We start from the raw sequence: 20,426 nt of genomic DNA, 5'->3' as shown, positions 1-20,426 counted from the left end.
GTACAGGATACAGTTTGAAAATGGCACATCTGGGAAGGACCTGACATCCAATGACACCAAAGCAGAAATTACTGAGTTAATCCCAGGGACAATGTACAACTTCACAGTATCTGCTGTAGCAGCTGATGATAAGACAGAAGGAGAAGGAGTGTCCATAGACCTGTATACAAGTAAGTAATAGTTTCTTGCATTGCTGTTGCTGGTGGTCTGTGTTTTGCTGTGCAGCACAGGGCTCTGCCCACCTGYCCAGGGTTTGAAATACAATATGATAGTCAGATGTGCTGCACACGGCCTTTCTGGAGTCAGCCGTGGTAACCTGTRGACTGGGTTTCTGTGTAGGGGGTTTTGTTGCTCTCTCTTTCGTCTGGATGRGACCCTCAGGTCCTTATTTGGAAGGGCTTCCCCAGGGTGCATGGTGTGCCTGAGGAACTTTAGGGCACTTTGGAGGGCCTGTGGATGCAGCTGGGCTTGAGCAGCACTGGGCTATGCTTGGCTATCAGCCCTGCTGCTTTACTGAGCTCATCAGCAGACAGAAGGCTGCRTTTCTCCTGCATTCCTCATGTTAGGCATTGTGACTATTTTCCTCCTCTTAGTTTTGTCCCATTTTGACTGAAGTGAAATGAACCTGTCCTAGAGCTCCTGTTTTCCAAAGGGACTCCAGAATAAGCTTAGAGAGTCACTGGTAGTGTGAAAGTGCTACTTGGCTACTCATAGCAGTTTGTCTAAAACATGGAAGCCTGGTTGTGCCTCTGCTTTGTTTGTCATGAAATATTCTTGAGTGTTTGTGGAGTCTCCTCATGACTTTTGCGGAGCCCAGCTCCATTTTCCTTATCAGGACAGAGTATACTGGTCTCTGACTTTTCCCATGGAGCATGGGTGGTAGTTCTAACTATGCCTACAGGATAAAGATCAAAAGTCACGGTTACTCTAGAAACCAGGCATCCATTGTCACCAGGTTGTTCCAGGGTTTGTCTGTAATTTTCGGTAATTTCACCATGTTTTTGGGAGTAGCTGACAGTGTTGCTGAAGAAAAATAAATATTTATAAAATGCAGTAGAAATAAGTCCCAGTCACTCACATCTATTTTTACTAAATATGTTTCTTCTGGTACACAGTTGTGCTTCTCCTTGGTTTCTTTAAATAATACAATTTCTAATAAGAAAGTAATTTAATACCTGAGTCTATAATCCCTGTAATTGAGAGTWCCCAATACTTCCTTACCAAGAGAGGAAATAAATTTGGTGTGAGTTGTAATTGTTGAGTTTRAAGTGTTTTGGTCTGGAAGTCCAAGTTTTACAAGTGTTTTATTTAGAGAGACCTTTCTTTTCAGTGTTTCTGCTACATTAATTTTTTAGGTATCTTTCTATATCTGGTCATAAGGTTGCAGTTTTCATGTGGTGTCCTAGAAGACTTTCACCCAAACTGACTGGTTATAGTTGTTGCATTTAAGGATGGCTGCTGCTTTGCTCTTAATGGACAGAGATTATATTAATTTTCTTACTTATTGGCTRCTAAGAGTTTTACATAATTACTGAGGGGTTTAGTGTCAGTCTATGTACTACTGTAGAAATGTTTCATGTAGTATGTTAAAGGGTTGAACAGTATTTTGAAAATKCTGCAAATTTGACAGATAGCCTAAATTTTCCCAGTAACCCTGTCTGTAGAGGAGTTAAAGAGCTTAGAATAGATCTGTGTACTTAGTATGTTAAATATTTGTCTTCCTCATAGGGTAACRGGGCCTTGTATAGGCAGTAGATGCCATGTAGGCATCTTTTTAAAAGGGCAATACTGAAGTTTTACAAGGATTTATACACATAATATACAACTAGACAGCTTTTTCTGTTAAGGACCACGTTTGATTTCTAATAAAGACAATGTTTGATATTCACAGAATAATTTGTTATTCTTTTTTCTTTTGGCAGTAACTGTCTCAGTGAATTCACTTCAGTGTGAACCAGTGGCCAAGCAGCCTTTCCTAATGCTGAAGTGGAAATGTCCCTTTGGTAACAACTCTGGCTTCAGAATTAAAATATCTAATACAAGTATTTCAAGGGAAGAATGGGCTCCACCCTGTAGGGTAGAAGGCTTTGAGCAAACCTTCAAAACAGCACCTTTAAWTTTTTTCAGCACCTATAATGTCACTATCATAACTCTTTCAAATGGYTCTGAAAGCTCTCCAGTGGATGAACTGTGTCACACCAGCATTACTGGTAAGCATTAAGATCTGACAATTAAAGATATTTGTAGGACAAAAATATTAACTTCGTGAGTGCAGAATACCAGACATGGTGTACAGYGTGCAGATTATAAATAAAACACTACATTAATGCATAGCGTAGTGTGATGCACAATAAAYATGCATTATGTGAACAGTGTCAATATCACAGCCTTTTCTTGTCTGGAAAGATTTTATCAGTCCTTACTGTACTAAAAAAAATTTTTGTTGATAGACCCACCTCCTCCAAGCGAAATTCCTTCAGTCAAGGTCATCAGTCACAGCTCGTTGTCTGTTGAATTCTCTGATTTTGACTCATTGAATGGTCCACTAGAAGCCTATGCAGTAATGATTACAACAGAAGAACAAGGTAAGATGTTTATGGTATTATCTTGTAGCTGAAACAACTTACCAGACAACGTTATGACTTACAGTCTTAATAGGTGTTAAATGGATAGAGAAAAAGCAGGCTTAGCATTTTCAATCACCTTTCAGAAATCATGAGGTAAATACCTTGCTTGAAGTCAGGTCCCTCCTTGTTTTCAGAGGGCCCATGTTTTCACTCAGTCTTTTTCTGCCTGACTTATCTTTGTACATAAATCTTACATGTTTTGCCCCTTGACTTGCCAGTGATTCCGTTCCCCAAGATTGTGTGGTATCCTTTCTTTCCCCTTACGTAATAATTTTCAGATAAGCTAATAGAAGCAGCTCTGGAATGTGGAATGTTTTTCTCTGTCCCTTCTTCAGCTGGAAGGTGCCTGCAGTAAGGTCTCAAAAAGAAAAGAGCTTTCTTCCTGATTTTGCTCAAAACATTTTAACTAAGAGATGGGATGTGGGTGGAAGGCTTAAATATCACTGACAGCATTAATGGGAGGTTGAATGCCACAGAAAACTAGAGGGTAGCCTGATAGGCTATTTAAARCATCAAAACTGAGAAATGTCTCTCATAGGTGAATTTCTAGTGATAAATTGTTAAACTAAGGAGCTTAGTTTTGCAGCATAGGTTCCACTTGCACCACTTTTCATTTTTGCCAGTGCACTGGAAGAATAAGGCACCTGATGTAGACACTTTCTGCTAAGTGGGAGTTGGCACTCATGCTTATCCTTTGTTACAACAGTGGAAACTAATTTTGCAGAATTTTGACTCTAGATCTTCCTTCTGTGGTTTTCCATGCAATACATATCCAAGAAATGTGTATGTGTGTGCATATATGTGTGTGTATATATATGTTACATCACATCAGTGCAGAAAATTCCTGTTTTTTACATGCCTACTCAGCTGCCCCAGWGCTGCTGATTTTAATGTCAGTCTCTTGCGTGCAGTTCTGTTTGTACCTGGTTAGTCACAAGGAGATTTGACGCATTCTTCTGTGTGGTTTGATTAGAAGGTATTCAAGGAGAGCTTGCAGGGTGTGACAGAAATAAGGGAGGAAGGTTGCCCACATTTATAATGTTGAGTGAGTGCTTTGATGGGAGCTGAGAACAGCCTCACAGCCAAGCATCACTTCAKCTTTATCATGGTGAAATAGCACAAATATTCTTGAGATGTGTTGCTCTGTTCCAAACCAGCCATGGTTACCTTTAGGATAGACAGAGGGGACTTTGTTCAGTTGTGTAAGGAATGGTGTCTGAGGCTCTTTGAAATGTCCCAGGGTGATATCCAAGGAACCCACATGGAGCTGCAGGTATAACCAGGGACRTGCATCCTGTTGGAATGGAAACCAGGGACAAGACAGGGCACAACATATCTCAGGCAGCATTGACCACTCATATCTAGGCAGCTGAGTTAATTGCAGCCTCATYTGCTTTTAATGAGACCAAGTTAGTGCTTTAGAAGAGTTGTCTTTTGCCCTGTTGCTATAGAGTTACAGTTGAGGAGAGCTTTGCTGTTAGTGGTAGATCACCCCTTGTCTGCACAGCTCTAGAAAACGCTAGACCCTTTCCACCTTTCAGAGTCTCCCASAAGGCTTCTCCTTTTTAAAGGTGAAATCAGTATTATACCCACTTTTAGAATGAGCTTTTAGTTTTGGAAAGGCATTCGAGAGACAGCAATATATACAAACTTCTGTCARATGAGGGAGATTCTTTGTTCTCTCTCAGCATTGGGAAGATTTGTCAGTTTGCTTGCTCTTGAGTTGTTGGACAACTGGTAGGTTGAGTTTATTTATTACCTCTTAGATTATATATGCCTCAACTGTATAATTGCTGGAAGTTCCTAGGGTTTATCTGCCACAACRGCAGACACTGTAAAGTGGTGCTATTCTGCAAATTATGTCCTGTTGGTCAGCCTGTTCTTAGTCTTCTGAAGGGGAAAAACCTGYTCTGACTGCTGTTTTGTCTAGTGCSTGTCTATGTCARGGAAAGGCACAATTTACCTTTCATCTTTTACGGTTTAGATGTGAGACTTCTTGTAGGATAGAACAAGAAACAAGGGCAGGACAGGTTTGGTGTCACTCTGAGGCTTGATGCTGTTTGGGTTAAATACTGATTGACTTTTTCTACACYATTTGCATTTTGCTCTGTACATGTAATAGTTGATAGGACATGTGTGGACTTGGCCAGGGAAGCCTGTCCACGAGGACTATAGGTACCACCACAACTGTTCCACAGCACAGAAGCTCCACTACACATTACAGAAGTAAAACCAAAAGCAGATTAAACCAAAAAACACTGAGGGGTAGAGAGGTAGTGCAGTAGATTACACTGCAGCAGAAGAGATTTCTGAAATAATCTGTTGCGCTCAGCCTTTCATTTCAGGCAGTACTTGTGCAGTAATGACAGTTGTGGTTAATGTGACCATCTCAGCCACTGTGCCAATTGATAAAAAGCCAGGGGATAAATTATACCACATTTATCCTTGTTTTTTTCCTGAAGGTTCTGAGTCTTTGAAGTCCAAGTTGAACAACACATACAAAGATTTCAAGAAGAAGAAGACAACTGCCTATGTTACATAYGTCTTTAAAACAGAGCAGGCAGAATCACCTTCTTCCCGTTCTCAGGATGGTAAAAACATCATTAATGTAGGCAAAGGAAACACCATGTATGGCTATGAAAATGGACCATTGATCCCTCTTTGTTCATACAGGTATTTATTTCAAACCACTCTCTTATTAAGTTTTATGCTGTTGAAATCTAAAAGACCATCTAATGGAAAGATTGCAGAGCTTGCTGAAGGGTTGTTACAACTCTGTAATGTATCTGTTTCTGTTTTTTTTCTTATTCCTTTTCAACAGGGCATGTGTTGCAGGTTTCACTAATATAACCTTTATGGCCAACATGATTGAGGGGGAAGATAGTTATGTATCATTTTCACCCTGTTCTGAACCGGTTTTACTACCCCAGGATCCAGGTATAGTTTATGTCAAATATAGGACTGACGGCTTGGCACATAAACAGCGTGTGGAGATTCCTTAATTATGGCAAGTTTCCTAATATCAAAACACCCATTGGTTTCTCTGTATGAACTGTTTCTTTCTAGCTTTGCAGTGGTGCTGCTCTGTAAATTCACACCTTGCTCATCCTGTGGGTGATCCCTTTTTCCCTTGTATGATTCCACTGCAGAGGCAGTCAAAAGCCGTGCTACTCATGGCATGCTGAAAGAGATTGGATGACACAGTGAGACTTTGRTACAGCAACAAGTAACAAATGGCAACTGATGTTCTCTCAGTTCTGTTAAACTGATGCAGGTGTATTGGAATGCAGACATGGGTCCTTTGATCCCAATTTTATATTAATTTAACATTGGYTATTATCCTTAATGAGTACTGCCAAAGGACACAGTAAAGACAAGACATTTAGTAGAGTGGAGCATGCTGTGTCACTTGGRAGGTTCTGCTGTAGCATGTTGATTGAGTTAGATCATTACTGAAGAGGTAAATGAATAATGAGTAATTCTTACTCTCTTTTATCAGGTGTTATTGCTGGAGTGGTTATTGCATGCCTTTTGGCCATCTTTACTGTAGTCACTATAGGGGGATGCATATTCTGGAGAAGGAGAAGGTAAAGTATGTTTTTTGTTTTATTGGTTGTGTTGAGGAGCACTTCTGTATCTTTCTCCTAAAAGGGGCGATAGGGCTCTCTCTGGCATGATACATGTCTGTCAAGATGTTTTAAAATATGTTGTATTAAAAGTGTTCTTTGATGTTACAGATTACAGTTGAGGTATCAAACAGTTGTTAAATAATGTTGTTTAACCCCATAGGTACAAACTAATGAGCTCAGAAGAGCTAAACAAAATAAATCTTAATTCATAGCACAGAATTATAGAAGGGCTTGGGYTGGAAGAGACCTTAAACRTCATACAGATCCAACCCCCCTGCCATGGGCAGGGACACATCTCACTAGATCAGGTTGCTCAGAGCCTGATCCAACCTAACCTTGAACACTTCCAGAGATGGGGCATCCACACGTTCCCTGGGCAGCCTGTTCTAATGCCTCACCATTCATGAACAGTGATGAAGTCATTCAGTCAGAAGTGAGCAAACATCTCAGATTATTGTGCTAAAAGTAATTGCGTGTAATTGTATCTTAGATGGTTTGATTTTAAATTAGCCTTTAGTCATTGTTTTTAATTGCTTTATAGCCTGATGCATGAAACTTGAATTCTGGAATTTCTAGGAGCTGAAGAGTTTGAGCCAGTCTCTTGGTTTTCAATCTTGTCCAGATAATCTGGGATGGAAGAGGCTTTTTCCTGCTTCTGGTCGTGTAGTACATCCTTTCTCTAGAGTTAGCTGTAGGGCCTTTAGTCTGGTTTTCTTAGTTTCTTAGATTGACTGCTGTTACTGTCACATTTGTATCCAATAGCTGTGTACAGCAATGGGAAGATCTTCCTTTAAAGCTAGCAACATTTCTTTTCCTCCAACTGCCACTGAATGACTGACACATCACCATTAAACATTTCCTGTAGGAATTCTGGGATTAGTAGCAGTTCTCCTGAGGTATTAGCTAGTGTTGCAGATCCCTCAGGTGTACATCTTCCGCCAAAATACGTGCTTTGTGTTCAGGCTTTGTACGCCAGTTCCAACAGAAAGAAGCTGTGCCACTGCACATCTCCAAAAGAAGTATCAAGTTTGGGGTTTTTTGTTCCAGGTATAAGGGTTTGCCTCAGGAGATTGGTTTTTTTTTTTCCACAGAATGACATGCTTTAAAAGAAATCCTTCTCAACAGGCACAGGAAATAGCTGTCATAAGMAATCTCATATATGTTCCATTGAATTCTACTGTGAATCTATTGTGTTGTTTTCTTTCACATTATAGGAAAGATAAAAGAAATAATGAAGTGTCCTTTTCTCCAATTAAGTAAGTCCATATAGTTTCTCATGTTGTTTTCTGACCTTAAGGGATATTTGCAAAAAATACTAGGAACTCAGATACCTGTCTTCTCTGCAGTTTTGTAGAGAATTAATTCCTCATGGAATTTAAAGACTCCAGAATGCAGACTAAAAATAATCATATTGATTGAGACTTCTAGAGCCACCACAGGGGTTTGAGTGTTCACTTCATGAATCACTCTTAGACACACAAATGCTTCAYGTGGTTTTGAAAAACAGGATGTTTGAATGACAAACAGGCTTTGTGCACATCGAGGGAATAATCCAAATTATTGATGAAGTCCATATAGGCAAAGTATGCTCTGTGACCTGATTTTTTCTTTCATTTAATGACTATGTTGTGCTGAGCCATTCATTCAGATAATGTGATTGTAAAAGCTGTCTGTGGAAGGGGTAACCACAATGTATGGGGAGTCACAGGCACTGTAACTGAATCATGTTATTGGTTCTGGTGCCAGTTCTTGTGCTGATGGAAAGCCATGGCCAGAGCATTCCATCAAATCCCACCTTTGTAGACTCTGATTGACATAAAAATGTCAAATGACATAAAAATGTCAATCAGACAAACTACACCAGGGAATGGGGTCCAGTGGGAGTAAGCAGCTGCCTGACACCTTGTGTGATGTTCCCCCCCGAAGGACGCACTGTTCTCTCCTTGATTTAACAGAGCAGTTATCCTTGATATCCTGTCCCTTGTAAATGCACCATTTTGTGACTGCAACTAACAGTCATGCTTTCAGTCTTAGATTCACATAATGAAAAATACAACTGCATGTGTCTAATCAGCCTTTTTTTCTTCCCCTCACCCCCTCCTGAAGAATCAAGAAGTAAGTAAAGCATACTTTCTAACACATTAACTGAATTAATTCTTGGTTTATTTACCTAATGCCAATTGCTGACACGTGGCTTTTCTCATTTTAGATCAAAAATGATTAAAGTGGAGAACTTTGAGTCATACTTTAAGAAGCAGCAAGCTGACTCCAACTGTGGTTTTGCTGAAGAGTATGAGGTATGTGTCCTCAGTAGGGAAAGAGCTTCATGACAAAAATTTTTGGAAAAACAAATCATCTTTCCTTTGGAGCATGTACAGGGCTTTCTGAGGGGAAAGAAAAGTGTCCTTTTTTATAGAGATGATTAAGCTGTATGTGTAGCCTTCCCTTCCCTTCCCTTAGGCAGCTCCAAATGTGGTTGAAGTGCATGATAAATGCTTCCTGTCCTGACTTATTATCTCTACCTGTGGGCTTTGTAGCATGGCCTGCTTGTCAGAGCTCTCAGCAGAGACAGGATAAACAAAGTCCTTGCCCTCGTCATGTTTATAGTTAGCCTAGAGGACACTATATAATTTCTCTCTACATCAGTTTTCTCATCTTGTGTTATTTTGGGGTTCTTTATAAATAYCAAGAGAGGTCTGTTGCTAATCTCACTGACCATTTCAGTGCGTAGGTGTGATTGGCGTGGGTGTGATTTGCAAACCACATCTGTGAATAGCTCAGATAGAGAAACAGCAATTATGATTTGCTTACTGACCATAAGAGGTTTTCTATGAAATGTGCTAAAGCTCAATTGTTRTAAGGTAGAAAGGACAGGAAGAAATTGTCATGCAGGATTCTGTGATGTCATGTCTGTTGTTAAAGAACCTAATTTTTTTTTCTCATCTCCTTGAAGCTATTAACTGATTTTCTTCTTCAAATTTGGCCTCTTTCTGTTTCACAGGCCGGTGCTCCACCTTGCTTTCCTCTCAGATTTTGCATCCTTCAGTCGATTYATGATGTGTTTGCTCCTCTGTCCCTGTAATGTCTACAAAGCTTATGCAGTAGTTCCCTGCCTCAGGGACAGAAGGAGCTGCCCTTGMTATGGGTGTCTGTTTCCAGGCTTCTAATGCCCATCTGTGTGTTTTAAACRTGCTGCTATTCCTGCATTTTGTATTAATCCCTTCTCTATCAGATTTGCGCTGTCACCCTGCAACTCTGTAGTAAGATTTTTTTAATGTAATTTAACCTATTTTAACATACCTACTTTTATTATAGTGCAGGACAGGAGTGTTTGGACTGTTTTTTATGTTTGTCATGTGTCTGTATGATTGCTAAACCAGGACCAGGTACTCATGAATCCTCCTTTTATTGTAGGAACTCAAGTCTGCTGGTGTTCATCAGCCCAAATTTGCTGCTGAACTTCCTGAGAATAGGGGAAAAAATAGATACAACAATGTCTTACCATGTGAGTTACTCTCTTTGGGTTTTCATCTTCTACTGGTTGAGTTTTTAAGTGAAAAACCTTGAGTTTGGCAATTCTGGCTTTTTATAGTATTCAGAGGTTTCAAATGTCATTTTCCAAGTGAGTGAATTTGGGCTGCTGCTTTTCCAAAGTCACTGTATAAGCAAACCTGAAAGAGCCTTCCCTTACAGATGTTTCTTCAGGAAGCTTCTTTAACTGAAGAATTTTCCCTTAACTGAATAATTGTAATTTTCCATTTGTGAGAAACGTGCAATCCAGGTTGAAAACACAAGAGGATAAGTTAACCACAGACCAATAAATGTGCAGAGCTATCAGAAATATTAGGACTCTGATGGCCAGCTTTGCAGATGAAGTAAGTTTAAGCTCTGTCAAGCTGCCTGGGGGCATCCTGATGTAGCAGAGTGTCAGAAGGAATTGAAAGGTGAACAGTGACAGGTACTTAAGGATGCTTTGGATGAAAAACATCAGCTACCATAGCAGCAGGATGCAAATAGCTTCTTTTTATCTAGTGATTAAAACTGTAGTAATTTTTCTATTGGATTAAAATATAAATAGGTAAAATCAAACCATGTTTAAAACCAAAATAACCTGTGTTGTGTATTTTGRGTGTTTATCCTGGCCACTCATTTTTCTGAAGACTGCTGCTCTTTATGATTCCTAAAGTTACATTCTTATTCTTAAAATACACATTGTTCTRAAACACCTATTTAGAAACCATGCATTAAATAAGCAATATTTTGGTGAAAGGTTCCAGTWCTAAATTTCATAATTGTCTTTTCCCTTTTTCTTTCTGCAGATGATATTTCTCGTGTTAAACTYTCAAGTCAAAGCTCTGGAACTGGTGATTATATTAATGCAAACTATATGCCTGTAAGTTGCTTCATTAGCTGAAATGAAATATAATGTGTATTTTTTTGATGTAGGTGTAAGAACTCATAATGATGTTTACAATCAGCTTTTATTTCTCACTGAGGTGTGTGCATATATATTCATATTTATTTTGTGTTTTTTTCTTTTTAGGGCTATAACTCAAAGAAGGCTTTTATTGCTGCACAGGGTCCGTTACCCAATACTATAGAAGACTTTTGGCAAATGGTTTGGGAAAAGAATATCTACTCTATTGTTATGTTGACAAAATGTGTGGAACAAGCCCGGGTATGTTGCTATCAATAYTGAATTGTCTCTTGAAGGCAGCTACATCTCTTCTAATTTTGTTGTTACSTCAGTGGTTTGGACACTGACCACTTTCTTTGAATAACTATCCCCTTGGTGGAAAACGTGCCTAAATTTAAAAGGCACGTTTTTTTTGAAGCTTTTGCCTATTTTTATATCTGCTGATTACCAAAATAGATTGTTTCAGTAGGGCTGTGGAATCAGTGTTGTTGAGGGTGATGTCTTCTCTCTAAAGAATGATTTTGATAGWGCTTCTCTTGCCCTAGAAGAGCTCTTAAAAAGGGTGATGTGATTTCTAACTGCCTCAAGAGGTGTGTTATTTGTAAGTAAGAGTATGTTGCTTCACTGCTGTGTGTGATGTGCCTCTTGTAACTCTTTTCTTAGACTAAATGTGAGCAGTACTGGCCAGACAAGCAATCCAAGAGCTATGGTGACATTATTGTGACAATGGTCTCAGAAATTGTCCTTCCAGAATGGACAATAAGGGATTTCRCAGTAGAAAAGGTAAGGACTGCCTTGATTGTTAGTTGTTAGTCTGTAAATAATCTTGTGCTTTTGCAGATACTTGTAATATCTGTTGGACTGGACAGTTAGCCCCATCAGTAARTGCAGCAGATGTAAGCTTGGAGTAAAGTAAAAGTACAAGGACATTGTTTTAGAGTATTCTCTACCACAGCAGAAAGAAGAGGGAAACTGGAATATCATTGGTCAAATCACTGCACAGTGTGTAACAAGCATCTTTGATGAAGCTGAGCTTGGCCCAGTACATGTGTCAGGAAGCCCAGYTGTTACTCCTCTGAAGCCAATTTTCATTGTCGTTTTTGTTGTTTGTTTTTCTCCCATGTCTATTCCTGCAGTCCAACACCCCTGAGAGCCACACAGTGCGCCAGTTCCATTTTACCTCCTGGCCAGATCACGGTGTGCCGGAGACAACAGACCTTCTCATCAACTTCAGACACCTTGTTCACGAGTACAACAGTCAAAATCCAATGGACTCGCCTACTCTGGTGCACTGCAGGTAGGAAGAAGGTGTTTCTGTTAAACACGCTTTTACCTTGTGGCTTTTTTTACTGTTAGTTCTTTTTCAATGGGATGAAAACCAAACTAAGCTTCTTCGTGTAAGGACATGGGCTATTTACCCTGCCAAACTAAAACCTTTGCCGTGTGCTTCAGAAACTGGCAGTGCCATGTCAGTAGCAAAGGAAGTGATACAAAATTTCACTAGAACAGAGTATCTCTCCTCGCCTGGAAATCTTAGCTGAAAAAGCTGTCCTTTCAAGTTCTTGTAGATATAATCTTACACATGTGTAAGGCTGAGAAGCCCCTCTTGGTGGTGTTAAGAGCTTCCGTGCTGCCAAGACTTTTATTACCTGTGCCACTGAAATAGTRGGAGTTTTATCCCGGCTTCACTGGCTTTTCATCAGGCCAGCAGTGAGCAGGTGGTTGAGAGGAAGCACCAACAGCCTGTACGTGTCATTGCAGCGCTGGCGTCGGGAGGACGGGGACATTCATTGCCATCGACCGCCTGATCCAGCAGATGGAGATGGAGAACACCGTGGATGTGTATGGAGTGGTGTACGATCTCCGCATGCACCGGCCTCTCATGGTGCAGACTGAGGTGAGGCTCTCTCCCATCCAGCAGCACAGTGCTCAAATGTGCATAATCATACAGGTGTAGCTCYGCATTACAGGAAGATATTAAGGAGTTAAAACTGCTCTTCATTTAAGTTTCCTTTTTCCTGCCTCATCYCTTTCCACACAAGTAGTTGCAGCCAGGGACCATAGTAAATCTAAGCCAYCTCTTTTTGCAGAATACTTTGTTGGACTGGCATTTGCAGCTGGAAAGAATCAAATCCTGAAGCAGACTTTTTTCAGCTTGTTTTACCCATCCTTTAGCTRTGAGCCAGAATAATCTGGATTTAGGTGGTCTTGGTGTGCATATTTTCTTTTGTGTTCTGCAGGAATACAAGAATGTCCCTACTGAAATTATCACTTTGGTCAAAAAAGGTGTGTGGAATAACTCCAGCTGATTTGAAAAAGGGTTCAAAATCTCCCATCATGAAAGGCTGTTAGGATAGCATTACATGACAAATCCTGGCCCTAGACAGGAAAACTTTATACTAGCTTTTTATGGAGGGGTTGATCAGATGACATCATGAGGTCCTTTCCAGTTCTGTTTTCTGTGCATGTAAGTTCTAAAACATGCTCTGTGATAACAGTCAGTGCAGTGCCCAAACCTATAKTCAGAAGCAGAACTACTTTCAACATTACTTTCTCTTTTTCTCCCATCAGGACCAGTATGTCTTCCTAAACCAGTGTGTCATGGATATCATCAGATCCCAGAGAGAGAGGAAAACTGACCTTATCTACCAAAACGTGACAGCAATGGCAATCTATGAAAACTTCACACCTGGGCCAGCCTTTGGGAAGGCCAATGGCTACCACACATAATCCAGAAGGAACCCAGTGCCTCCAGGAGGTGTTAGCTGTCCATAGGAAAGGGAGCTGTTCGACTTGTGTTTTCTGGGGTTGTGTGCAGTGTCTCATGTCTGGCTTCTCCAGTTCTGTCGCCATTCAAGGGTGTCATCTCCAGGAGGAATAACACATGTGGCAGGAGCTGCAGATGGATTTTGAAAAAACCCCAAACAGCAAAACCCAAGCAAAACTATTTAAGTTAACAGAGGAATGTTGCTTTTTCTTGGGAATTTAACAGTACTGATAGGTGAAATAGCATTTGCAGTATGAACAGTGAACTAGAATTTAAATATTAAAATAATAACACAAGCTTTTTGTTAYGATTTTATATTATTTCATTTACAGACACCAGGCTTGTGGGCTCTTTTAATTATATGTTTCAGGACATATTTTATCTACTGTATCTGGTTACTTAGTTAATAGATATGTGCCTCTGTGATCTATTTTTTTTCTGTGTTCCTTTTTATTTAAAAAAGGAGTATGAATAGCTCCTTCAAATGGACATTTGTACTTGGAAATTGTGCCTTTTCTAGTTGCTACTCTAGAATGAAAAAAACAGCAGAGATTCTATTTTTGTACTTAAACTCTTAATGAGAACACAGATTTTTAAGTAAGGCTTATGTCAAACTTACTGTAGTTGCACTGTCGGCAGGACTCTCCAGAAGTTTGGAGGTGAGCTTTTCATGTTTTGCATTTCACCRTAAATGTCCCCTGCCTTAATGTTTCGGTGCCTCTGCCAGAGGAAAAGGAGTGTGGTCCATCACTCCGAGCTTTAACTGTAATTAAAAACAGAGTAAGTGAATCTGTGAATGTGTGTGCAGGGGATGTGTGGGGGTGTGGATGAAGGACAGAATCATTCCTCCCTGTTCCTGCCTGATATTTCTGTTTTTATACAATTTATAATGATTTATTTAAAGGTGCAATATATGATTTACTGAATAATGCTCACTCTAATAGAGTTTTTCTCAGGTTGGTGTCTTTTTATCATTGTTATTGTTTTTCCTCAAATATATAAATCTGTGAAAATGTTGAAACTAAGGTTCCAAGTGTTCAAGCACTCCCAAACGGATCGACTGGCTTTACTGTTTCTACCAAAACACATTGCACAAAATTCTGCTGTAAAGACACATTTCTTGGTTGTTTTAGTCATTGAAAACTGAGACACATCTTACCTGCCTGCATCTCACTGATCCAGTGTAATTGTTTTGTAGTTATTTGCARTATACTGCTGCTTTTGTTTTGACTGGTCATTTTTTGAAACAGAAGGAACAAGCAGAAATCCCCCGTTTGCTGATTTCACAAGTCAAGGATCAGATTGGATTTATTTTGCTGGTACATAACTGTTAGACTTAGGAAGGCATTACCAATGAGGGACCTAAGTAGATTGGGGGGTGGGGGGGAGGGTGTGTTTTTTTGTCTTTGGATTGTTGCACTGGTTGCATTGTAGATGAAGATGAAGTTTATGAATAATGCTATAGAATAGCTATRAAACAGGGGAAAATCTTATGAAGGTTTAATAACCAGAGTCCCTGAAATTCTGCTGCTTTTTTTGTTGTTATAGATTTAGGGGTTTTTTTCTTTGTTTTATTAGGGTTGTCAGAAAAAGCTACAGATGCTARGAGTGTATGTGGCTTTACAGTGGAACCTGGCAATGCCACAGGATCCAATGTCAGCTGAGGGAAAATATAGGCATTCCTGGTGCACAACTGTAACTTTACAAATATCCTGAGGAATTTTTTACAACCTGGTGTGAAACTGTATTGTGCTTTGTGAGCAAAACTGGAGGACAAACCACAGTGCACTTTAGGTTGTTAGGTTTTGGGGTTTCATTTGATTGTTTATTGTTTGTTTGTTTGTTTTTGTTTAGCAGCCACTTGCAGGTTCTTGAATATCATTTGGTTTCTTCTTCTCTGAAATACTTTAAAAACCCCTCATCCTGAGGTTTGTGATCCTGCCCAGCTCCATCCAAACTGGCAGCCCACAAGGTGGATCTCTCAYCTGCATTGTTCCTAAGCTGCTGTCAGATAACAAAGATATAAACCACTTGGACCAAACAGAACCATTCCAAAGGAACTGGGGGGGAGTAAAGTCTGCCCTTTACARTCATGTTATTTTCTTTAACTCTCTTTTAATTACTGCACATCTGTGCAGAGCACAGAGCCAGTATTCCTTATTCCAGGTCTCCCAGGAACTTGCTGCCTTAGGGTGGCAAGTGCTCTTTTGTTTTAGAAGGCCCTTGTTCTGTACAGTGTAGAGGAGAGGGAAATGAGTCTTCCATGCTAGATCCTGTTGTTTCTATTCTGTTACAGCAGAACATCAGAAAATGAGCTAAGACAGTATGTGTTTCTGCCTCACTGCTGGCCAGGTCCTCTTACAATGGATCTGGCCCGTTATTTTGGTGTTGGAAACAGGCATCAAATTCTCACTTGTACCATCATCTAATGAGTATCCATTTTTAAAGAACTGTATGCAGGTGTTTTCCCAAAATTGACTCATTGTGAGAAGAGACYGAAAGTTGAAGTAAATGACCTGTTGATTCTGTGTATAGGTGGAAAAAGTTGGTAAGGATTAAACTGTTGTAAACGCMAAGTTGAGTGTAGTGTAGGTGTGAATAAGTAGGACATTCCTTATAGGATGTCTCTGCAGGAAGAGGAGGACTAGAGGTCCTCCACTACCTTGTGGATGACTTGAATTCCTGCAAATGTTTTCTCCCTGCCCTCTGATGTTCTCTGTGTTATAATTGCTGAGATCCATCTCATTGGTCAGTGTTTTCTCTCACTGTTGCTTATTTAAAGCTGTCTACTAAAAGCTCCACTGTGTGACAGTTGCATTTCTTGCATTTCTGTTCTRCTCTTTTTTCCCATTTGGGGCCTGCTTAAGAAGGGAAAATTTGATGTGTTTCAAATAAGTGACTGTTGAATATCTTGAAATTATGTACAAATTTTGTTGTTTTCATATTTGTTGTACAGGAAATTTCAGTATATGTCTGTAATATTTTTAATRGTCTGATTTGTTTTTAAAAATATAAAAATAACAATTAAAAAGCATCATCCTAGAGCATTTTCTGTCTTTTCCTTTCTTGGGATTTTCTTTTCAGGTTTTGTTTTGAATAAAACTAATTGGTTAAAATACCCATTTCATTTAGAAGGGCTTTATAATGGATAAGGAAAGGCTCCTGTCCTCTTGGGTGGCACTTGAGACAATTGTGTATTGCAGTCATTGGAGCTCCCTGGGAGTGTGTTAGTCTGTTATTCAGACTCGCCTGGCAGGACCTGGGTCTGATTTTAATGTGTCCAAACAGTTGGTAGTTTCCCTAAATGAAGAGCTTTATACAAGGTAAAGAAAAGGACCGTCATCCAAGATCCATCAAAAGATTTCCATTCATTGAAATTGCCTTGGGGGAGGACCAGTGTTTCTAGGACTTGTTTGCTTCCAGATGAACAAGAGTGAGGACTTTTTCATCTCTTGAAGATATTTTGTTGTCTGGAGGTGGTGATGGAAGGAGATAGAGAAATACCTTTGTAATGTTGGCTGCTGGATTGCAGACYACCTGTTTGTAGATGCATAGAAAATTATCTCAGATGAGTCCCTTTTTCCTAAAATTCTTAGTTGYCATTCTTGGCTGCCGTCTGAATCACTCCCAATGAGGATCACATGCCTGGGTGGTGATACTGGCACTCARCTGCTCACCAGTTCATCACGGGGTGCTGACACTAAACTGTAAAATCTTGTGATCCTCCATGGCAACTGCTGTATTTTCTGAAATGGCTGTTGGTGAGATGRGAAGAGCCAAGTGTGATTGTCTTGTCATTGTTCAGGGGGACCATGTGCCAGCCCACACATGGTTGTCTTATCCTTGTGGTATTGGAACTTCAGGAAAGTTTTGGCTGTCATTTGGAGCCCTAGTCTGTTTGGATGGGTAGAGCTGAACCTGAATATCTGGAAATCACACTCTGTACCTGATCTTGTCAGGTATTAGTTGTGCTGCCTTGGAGGTTAAAGAGATGGAGAGGATGTAGTATTTCTGTCCTGTTCTTAGCCTGATAAATGGGATGTATTGAGGTGCCCTTGCTTGCTCTTCCTGGCTGGGTGTTACCAGGCAGCTAATGGAGTTTGGAGATGAATATGGGGGTGTTTTTGTGGAAGAGGTCAGAAATAGGGGATGGGGTGGGAAAACACCTGAAAACGTTGCGTAGTGCACTATTCTAAGGCAAAAAGAAAAAGCCAAGGTCTTAACAGCTCCTGGGAATTCTGAGTAAAATCTAAYTTAAAAATGCAGATGCAATCACTTTGGTCAAGGGGTGGGGTAGAATGAGGGGCAAKTGAAGATTGACATTTACTTGCTTCTGAGGTGGGCAAGTGCAGTGTTCTCCACTTCCTATATTCACACTCACCAGAGAAGTTACTGTGCTTCCTTTCTCCTTTTACTGTGCCCTGCCGCAGGGAGTCCCTTTCAGCTCCCTGAAGAGCTTGCTTGAAACCTCTGCCTGCAAGCTATTCCATTTTTAGCACTTTGCAGAAGTGTTCCTGATGTTGGTACCAAACAGTKTCTCTCTTCAATCTTGTGCTTCATTCCATTTTCCTTATCCTTGGATTTGACAATCCCCTTGGTCATGGCAGCCTCCTGCCTGGTAGTGAGGAGGAGGCAAATGAAGCAGAAAAYCTGAGTTGGAAGCACCAGGAGGAGCTGCTTCCTGCCTGTGTTGTTGGCTGAAGGGAAGGAGCTGTTAGTATATGTCATGTGGGGGAGAAGCTGGGAGCCCTTCTCAAGCTTATTTTTAGATCTGAAGAAAAAGATGATGAATCCGGGCCTGTTCTTTTCTGTCCCTGTTACTTAGCACAACCCCATTTATTCCTTTAAGTTTCTTTCCCTGGGTTGATTTTATTTTAAATTAATAGACATCATTTCCTGACAGCCAGAAGTAAAGCTAGCAAATTATCCCCTCTYTGAGAAAAGATAGTCTAGTTTGGTCCCAAGTGAGTTATTTAAATTCATGTTTCATCTCTAACTTCCCAATGTTCCAAGTGTAGTGCTGATGTCTTGTGGACATCCCTGGTATATAAATAGTGTTCTCAAGAAGATTTCTAGGGACATGCAAGTGTTGTGTGCTCAGTGTGTGAGGGACAGAGTGCTCTCCATAAACAGAGACAGTCTGTGCCCTTGTTTCACTGCAGGGAGGGATGGACAGGAAATCATGGATCCTCTCTAAGAGATTTCTAGACTTGTTTTTTTTTGTCTGGCAGATTTTTGATGTGGTGCTTCTAGAGCTGGGAACATGCCAACAGAAGGAAAACAGGCTTTGTGMTAATCATCTAATGTCAGCTCTGGTTAAGGTATGTATCTACTTAAAAGTTGTCACTCCCGGAAGGAAACACATCCTGTTCATTTCTGGTTTAAACCTCCAGATGGCACATGATACCGCTGGTCTTTCCAGGGAAAGCTTTCCCTGCCAGGCTGCTCCTTTTTCACTTCCTTCCCAGATTCTGATACCCTCCCTCCTTTTGCTGTTTCCCCTTCCTTCTCCGTGCATGGCCTGTATCACTTGGTAATCCCRGGCCACCGTGCCTGTGTATGGCCATCTGCCTGCTCCATAGGGATGTGGATAGGATGTGTGTAGAGTGTTGTAGACCTGATCAAATGACCTTTTTTCAGAAACTCCTAAGCTCAGCAATAGCCTGATAATGCCAAATARTCCTTTGCTACCTTGGGAAGTGCCCATGCTGATACCTAGGCATTTCTTAATAGTGCATGGATTCCAAGGTGTAAGGGCTCGGGCTGGGACCAGCCTGGAGCTGATTTTTCAGCATTACCAGCTGTGTGCTCATTTCCCACCTTATCAGTCTGCTCCACAGCTGTTCCCAGCAATAACAGATTTATGGRATTGCTGAACACTGTGCAGATACATCAGAAAGACAGCAATGATGTGCTTGCTCATACTACTCARTATGAGTAACTGTTAAAAGGCTGTTTCATTTAACGGATCTGTTTACGTGTATGTGTGTGTGTAAAACACTAAACATGACTTTTCCCTGCTTTTTTTACACAGGTCCTTGGGGAGATTTTGAATGTAGCTTTTAAAGCATCCGGCAACATCTGCTGGGTTACTTTGGCTTCCTCTGTCTCCCTCTTGAAATATGGTGAGATTTCAATACAAACCTCTTGTGACAGATACATTTTTTTACCAACAAGGTAATGATGGAGATGGGTGTGTGAGAGAGCTCTAGATGTTCTGGAAGATCTGTCTGCAACTGCTCAGCTGCTTCCAAACCCTGCAGCCTTTAAGCAAGGAATAGATCAAAACTAGAAATAACATTTCACATAAGAACTTCCCATGTCTGTGTATCAGCTCTGGTCCTGTGGAGGATCTGCTCTGAGCAGRATTTGGCTGGGCTGCACAGCTCTCAGATGCTGCCTCTGAGAGAGACRCTGCATCTCTCTGGTTTGAGAGATGCTCCCTGTGCTGATGGTGACAGGCTAGGCTGTCACGTGCTGAATGAAAGCTGATCTCTGGAGGCCACTTACCAAAATACCTTGAAAAATTTGTGACCAATAAGGATCAGTCAAACCTTTAAACTCATTGTAATTTAATTATAAACCAGGTCTAAAGCTACTGAATTGGTTTTCCTCTGCATGAGGATATTCTAAAATGTGACTGAGATGCCAGAAAATAGATTTCMTACTGTTTGCTGCAATCAGTATTTTCATGTGTCAAGCTCGCTGGCAGCACATTAGTACCAGTCATGTTATTTCTGTTAGGACACTTGATATTGCCACTTGGTATTTAGAAAATGAACTTTTTATAGTTTTAGAAAGTGTTGCCTTTAAAAAGTGCTACTAAAGAAAAATTTGAACAGTTCCATCTGAAAAAAGTCTTGGGAATTTCTATTTATACGCCATTTGGACATATTTTTAAAGAAATTGAAGATCAGGATTAACATGGCTGCTTTTTTTTTTTTTTTTAAACAACATTAGGCACACAGCAAAGGATGGGATGGAGA

General features: G+C 40.3%; 1 protein-coding gene across 1 annotated transcript in view; it reads left to right on the top strand.

Moving 5' to 3' along the window:
- PTPRJ (protein tyrosine phosphatase receptor type J) overlaps positions 1-16,479 on the top strand; it is a gene marked incomplete at its 5' end in the record, with an annotated part of 26,737 nt that extends 10,258 nt beyond the window's left edge. Inside the window, 15 exons of the mRNA XM_057369251.1 lie at positions 1-170; positions 1,923-2,210; positions 2,451-2,585; positions 5,090-5,300; positions 5,449-5,564; positions 6,127-6,214; positions 7,471-7,512; positions 8,466-8,553; positions 9,671-9,761; positions 10,576-10,649; positions 10,800-10,934; positions 11,337-11,456; positions 11,810-11,970; positions 12,435-12,570; positions 13,245-16,479. The exon at positions 1-170 is cut by the window's left edge and continues 23 nt beyond it. Of these exons, the coding sequence (XP_057225234.1) occupies positions 1-170; positions 1,923-2,210; positions 2,451-2,585; positions 5,090-5,300; positions 5,449-5,564; positions 6,127-6,214; positions 7,471-7,512; positions 8,466-8,553; positions 9,671-9,761; positions 10,576-10,649; positions 10,800-10,934; positions 11,337-11,456; positions 11,810-11,970; positions 12,435-12,570; positions 13,245-13,403 (2,014 nt within the window). The remainder of the gene's footprint in view (positions 171-1,922; positions 2,211-2,450; positions 2,586-5,089; positions 5,301-5,448; positions 5,565-6,126; positions 6,215-7,470; positions 7,513-8,465; positions 8,554-9,670; positions 9,762-10,575; positions 10,650-10,799; positions 10,935-11,336; positions 11,457-11,809; positions 11,971-12,434; positions 12,571-13,244) is intronic.
- Between the last annotated feature and the right edge of the window lie 3,947 nt (positions 16,480-20,426).

Source organism: Malurus melanocephalus, unplaced genomic scaffold, assembly GCF_030028575.1.
Source record: "Malurus melanocephalus ecotype Western Australia unplaced genomic scaffold, MMel_1.1 scaffold_106, whole genome shotgun sequence".
Taxonomy (NCBI): Eukaryota; Metazoa; Chordata; class Aves; order Passeriformes; family Maluridae; genus Malurus; species Malurus melanocephalus.
This window is presented reverse-complemented; position numbering and strand designations above follow the sequence as displayed.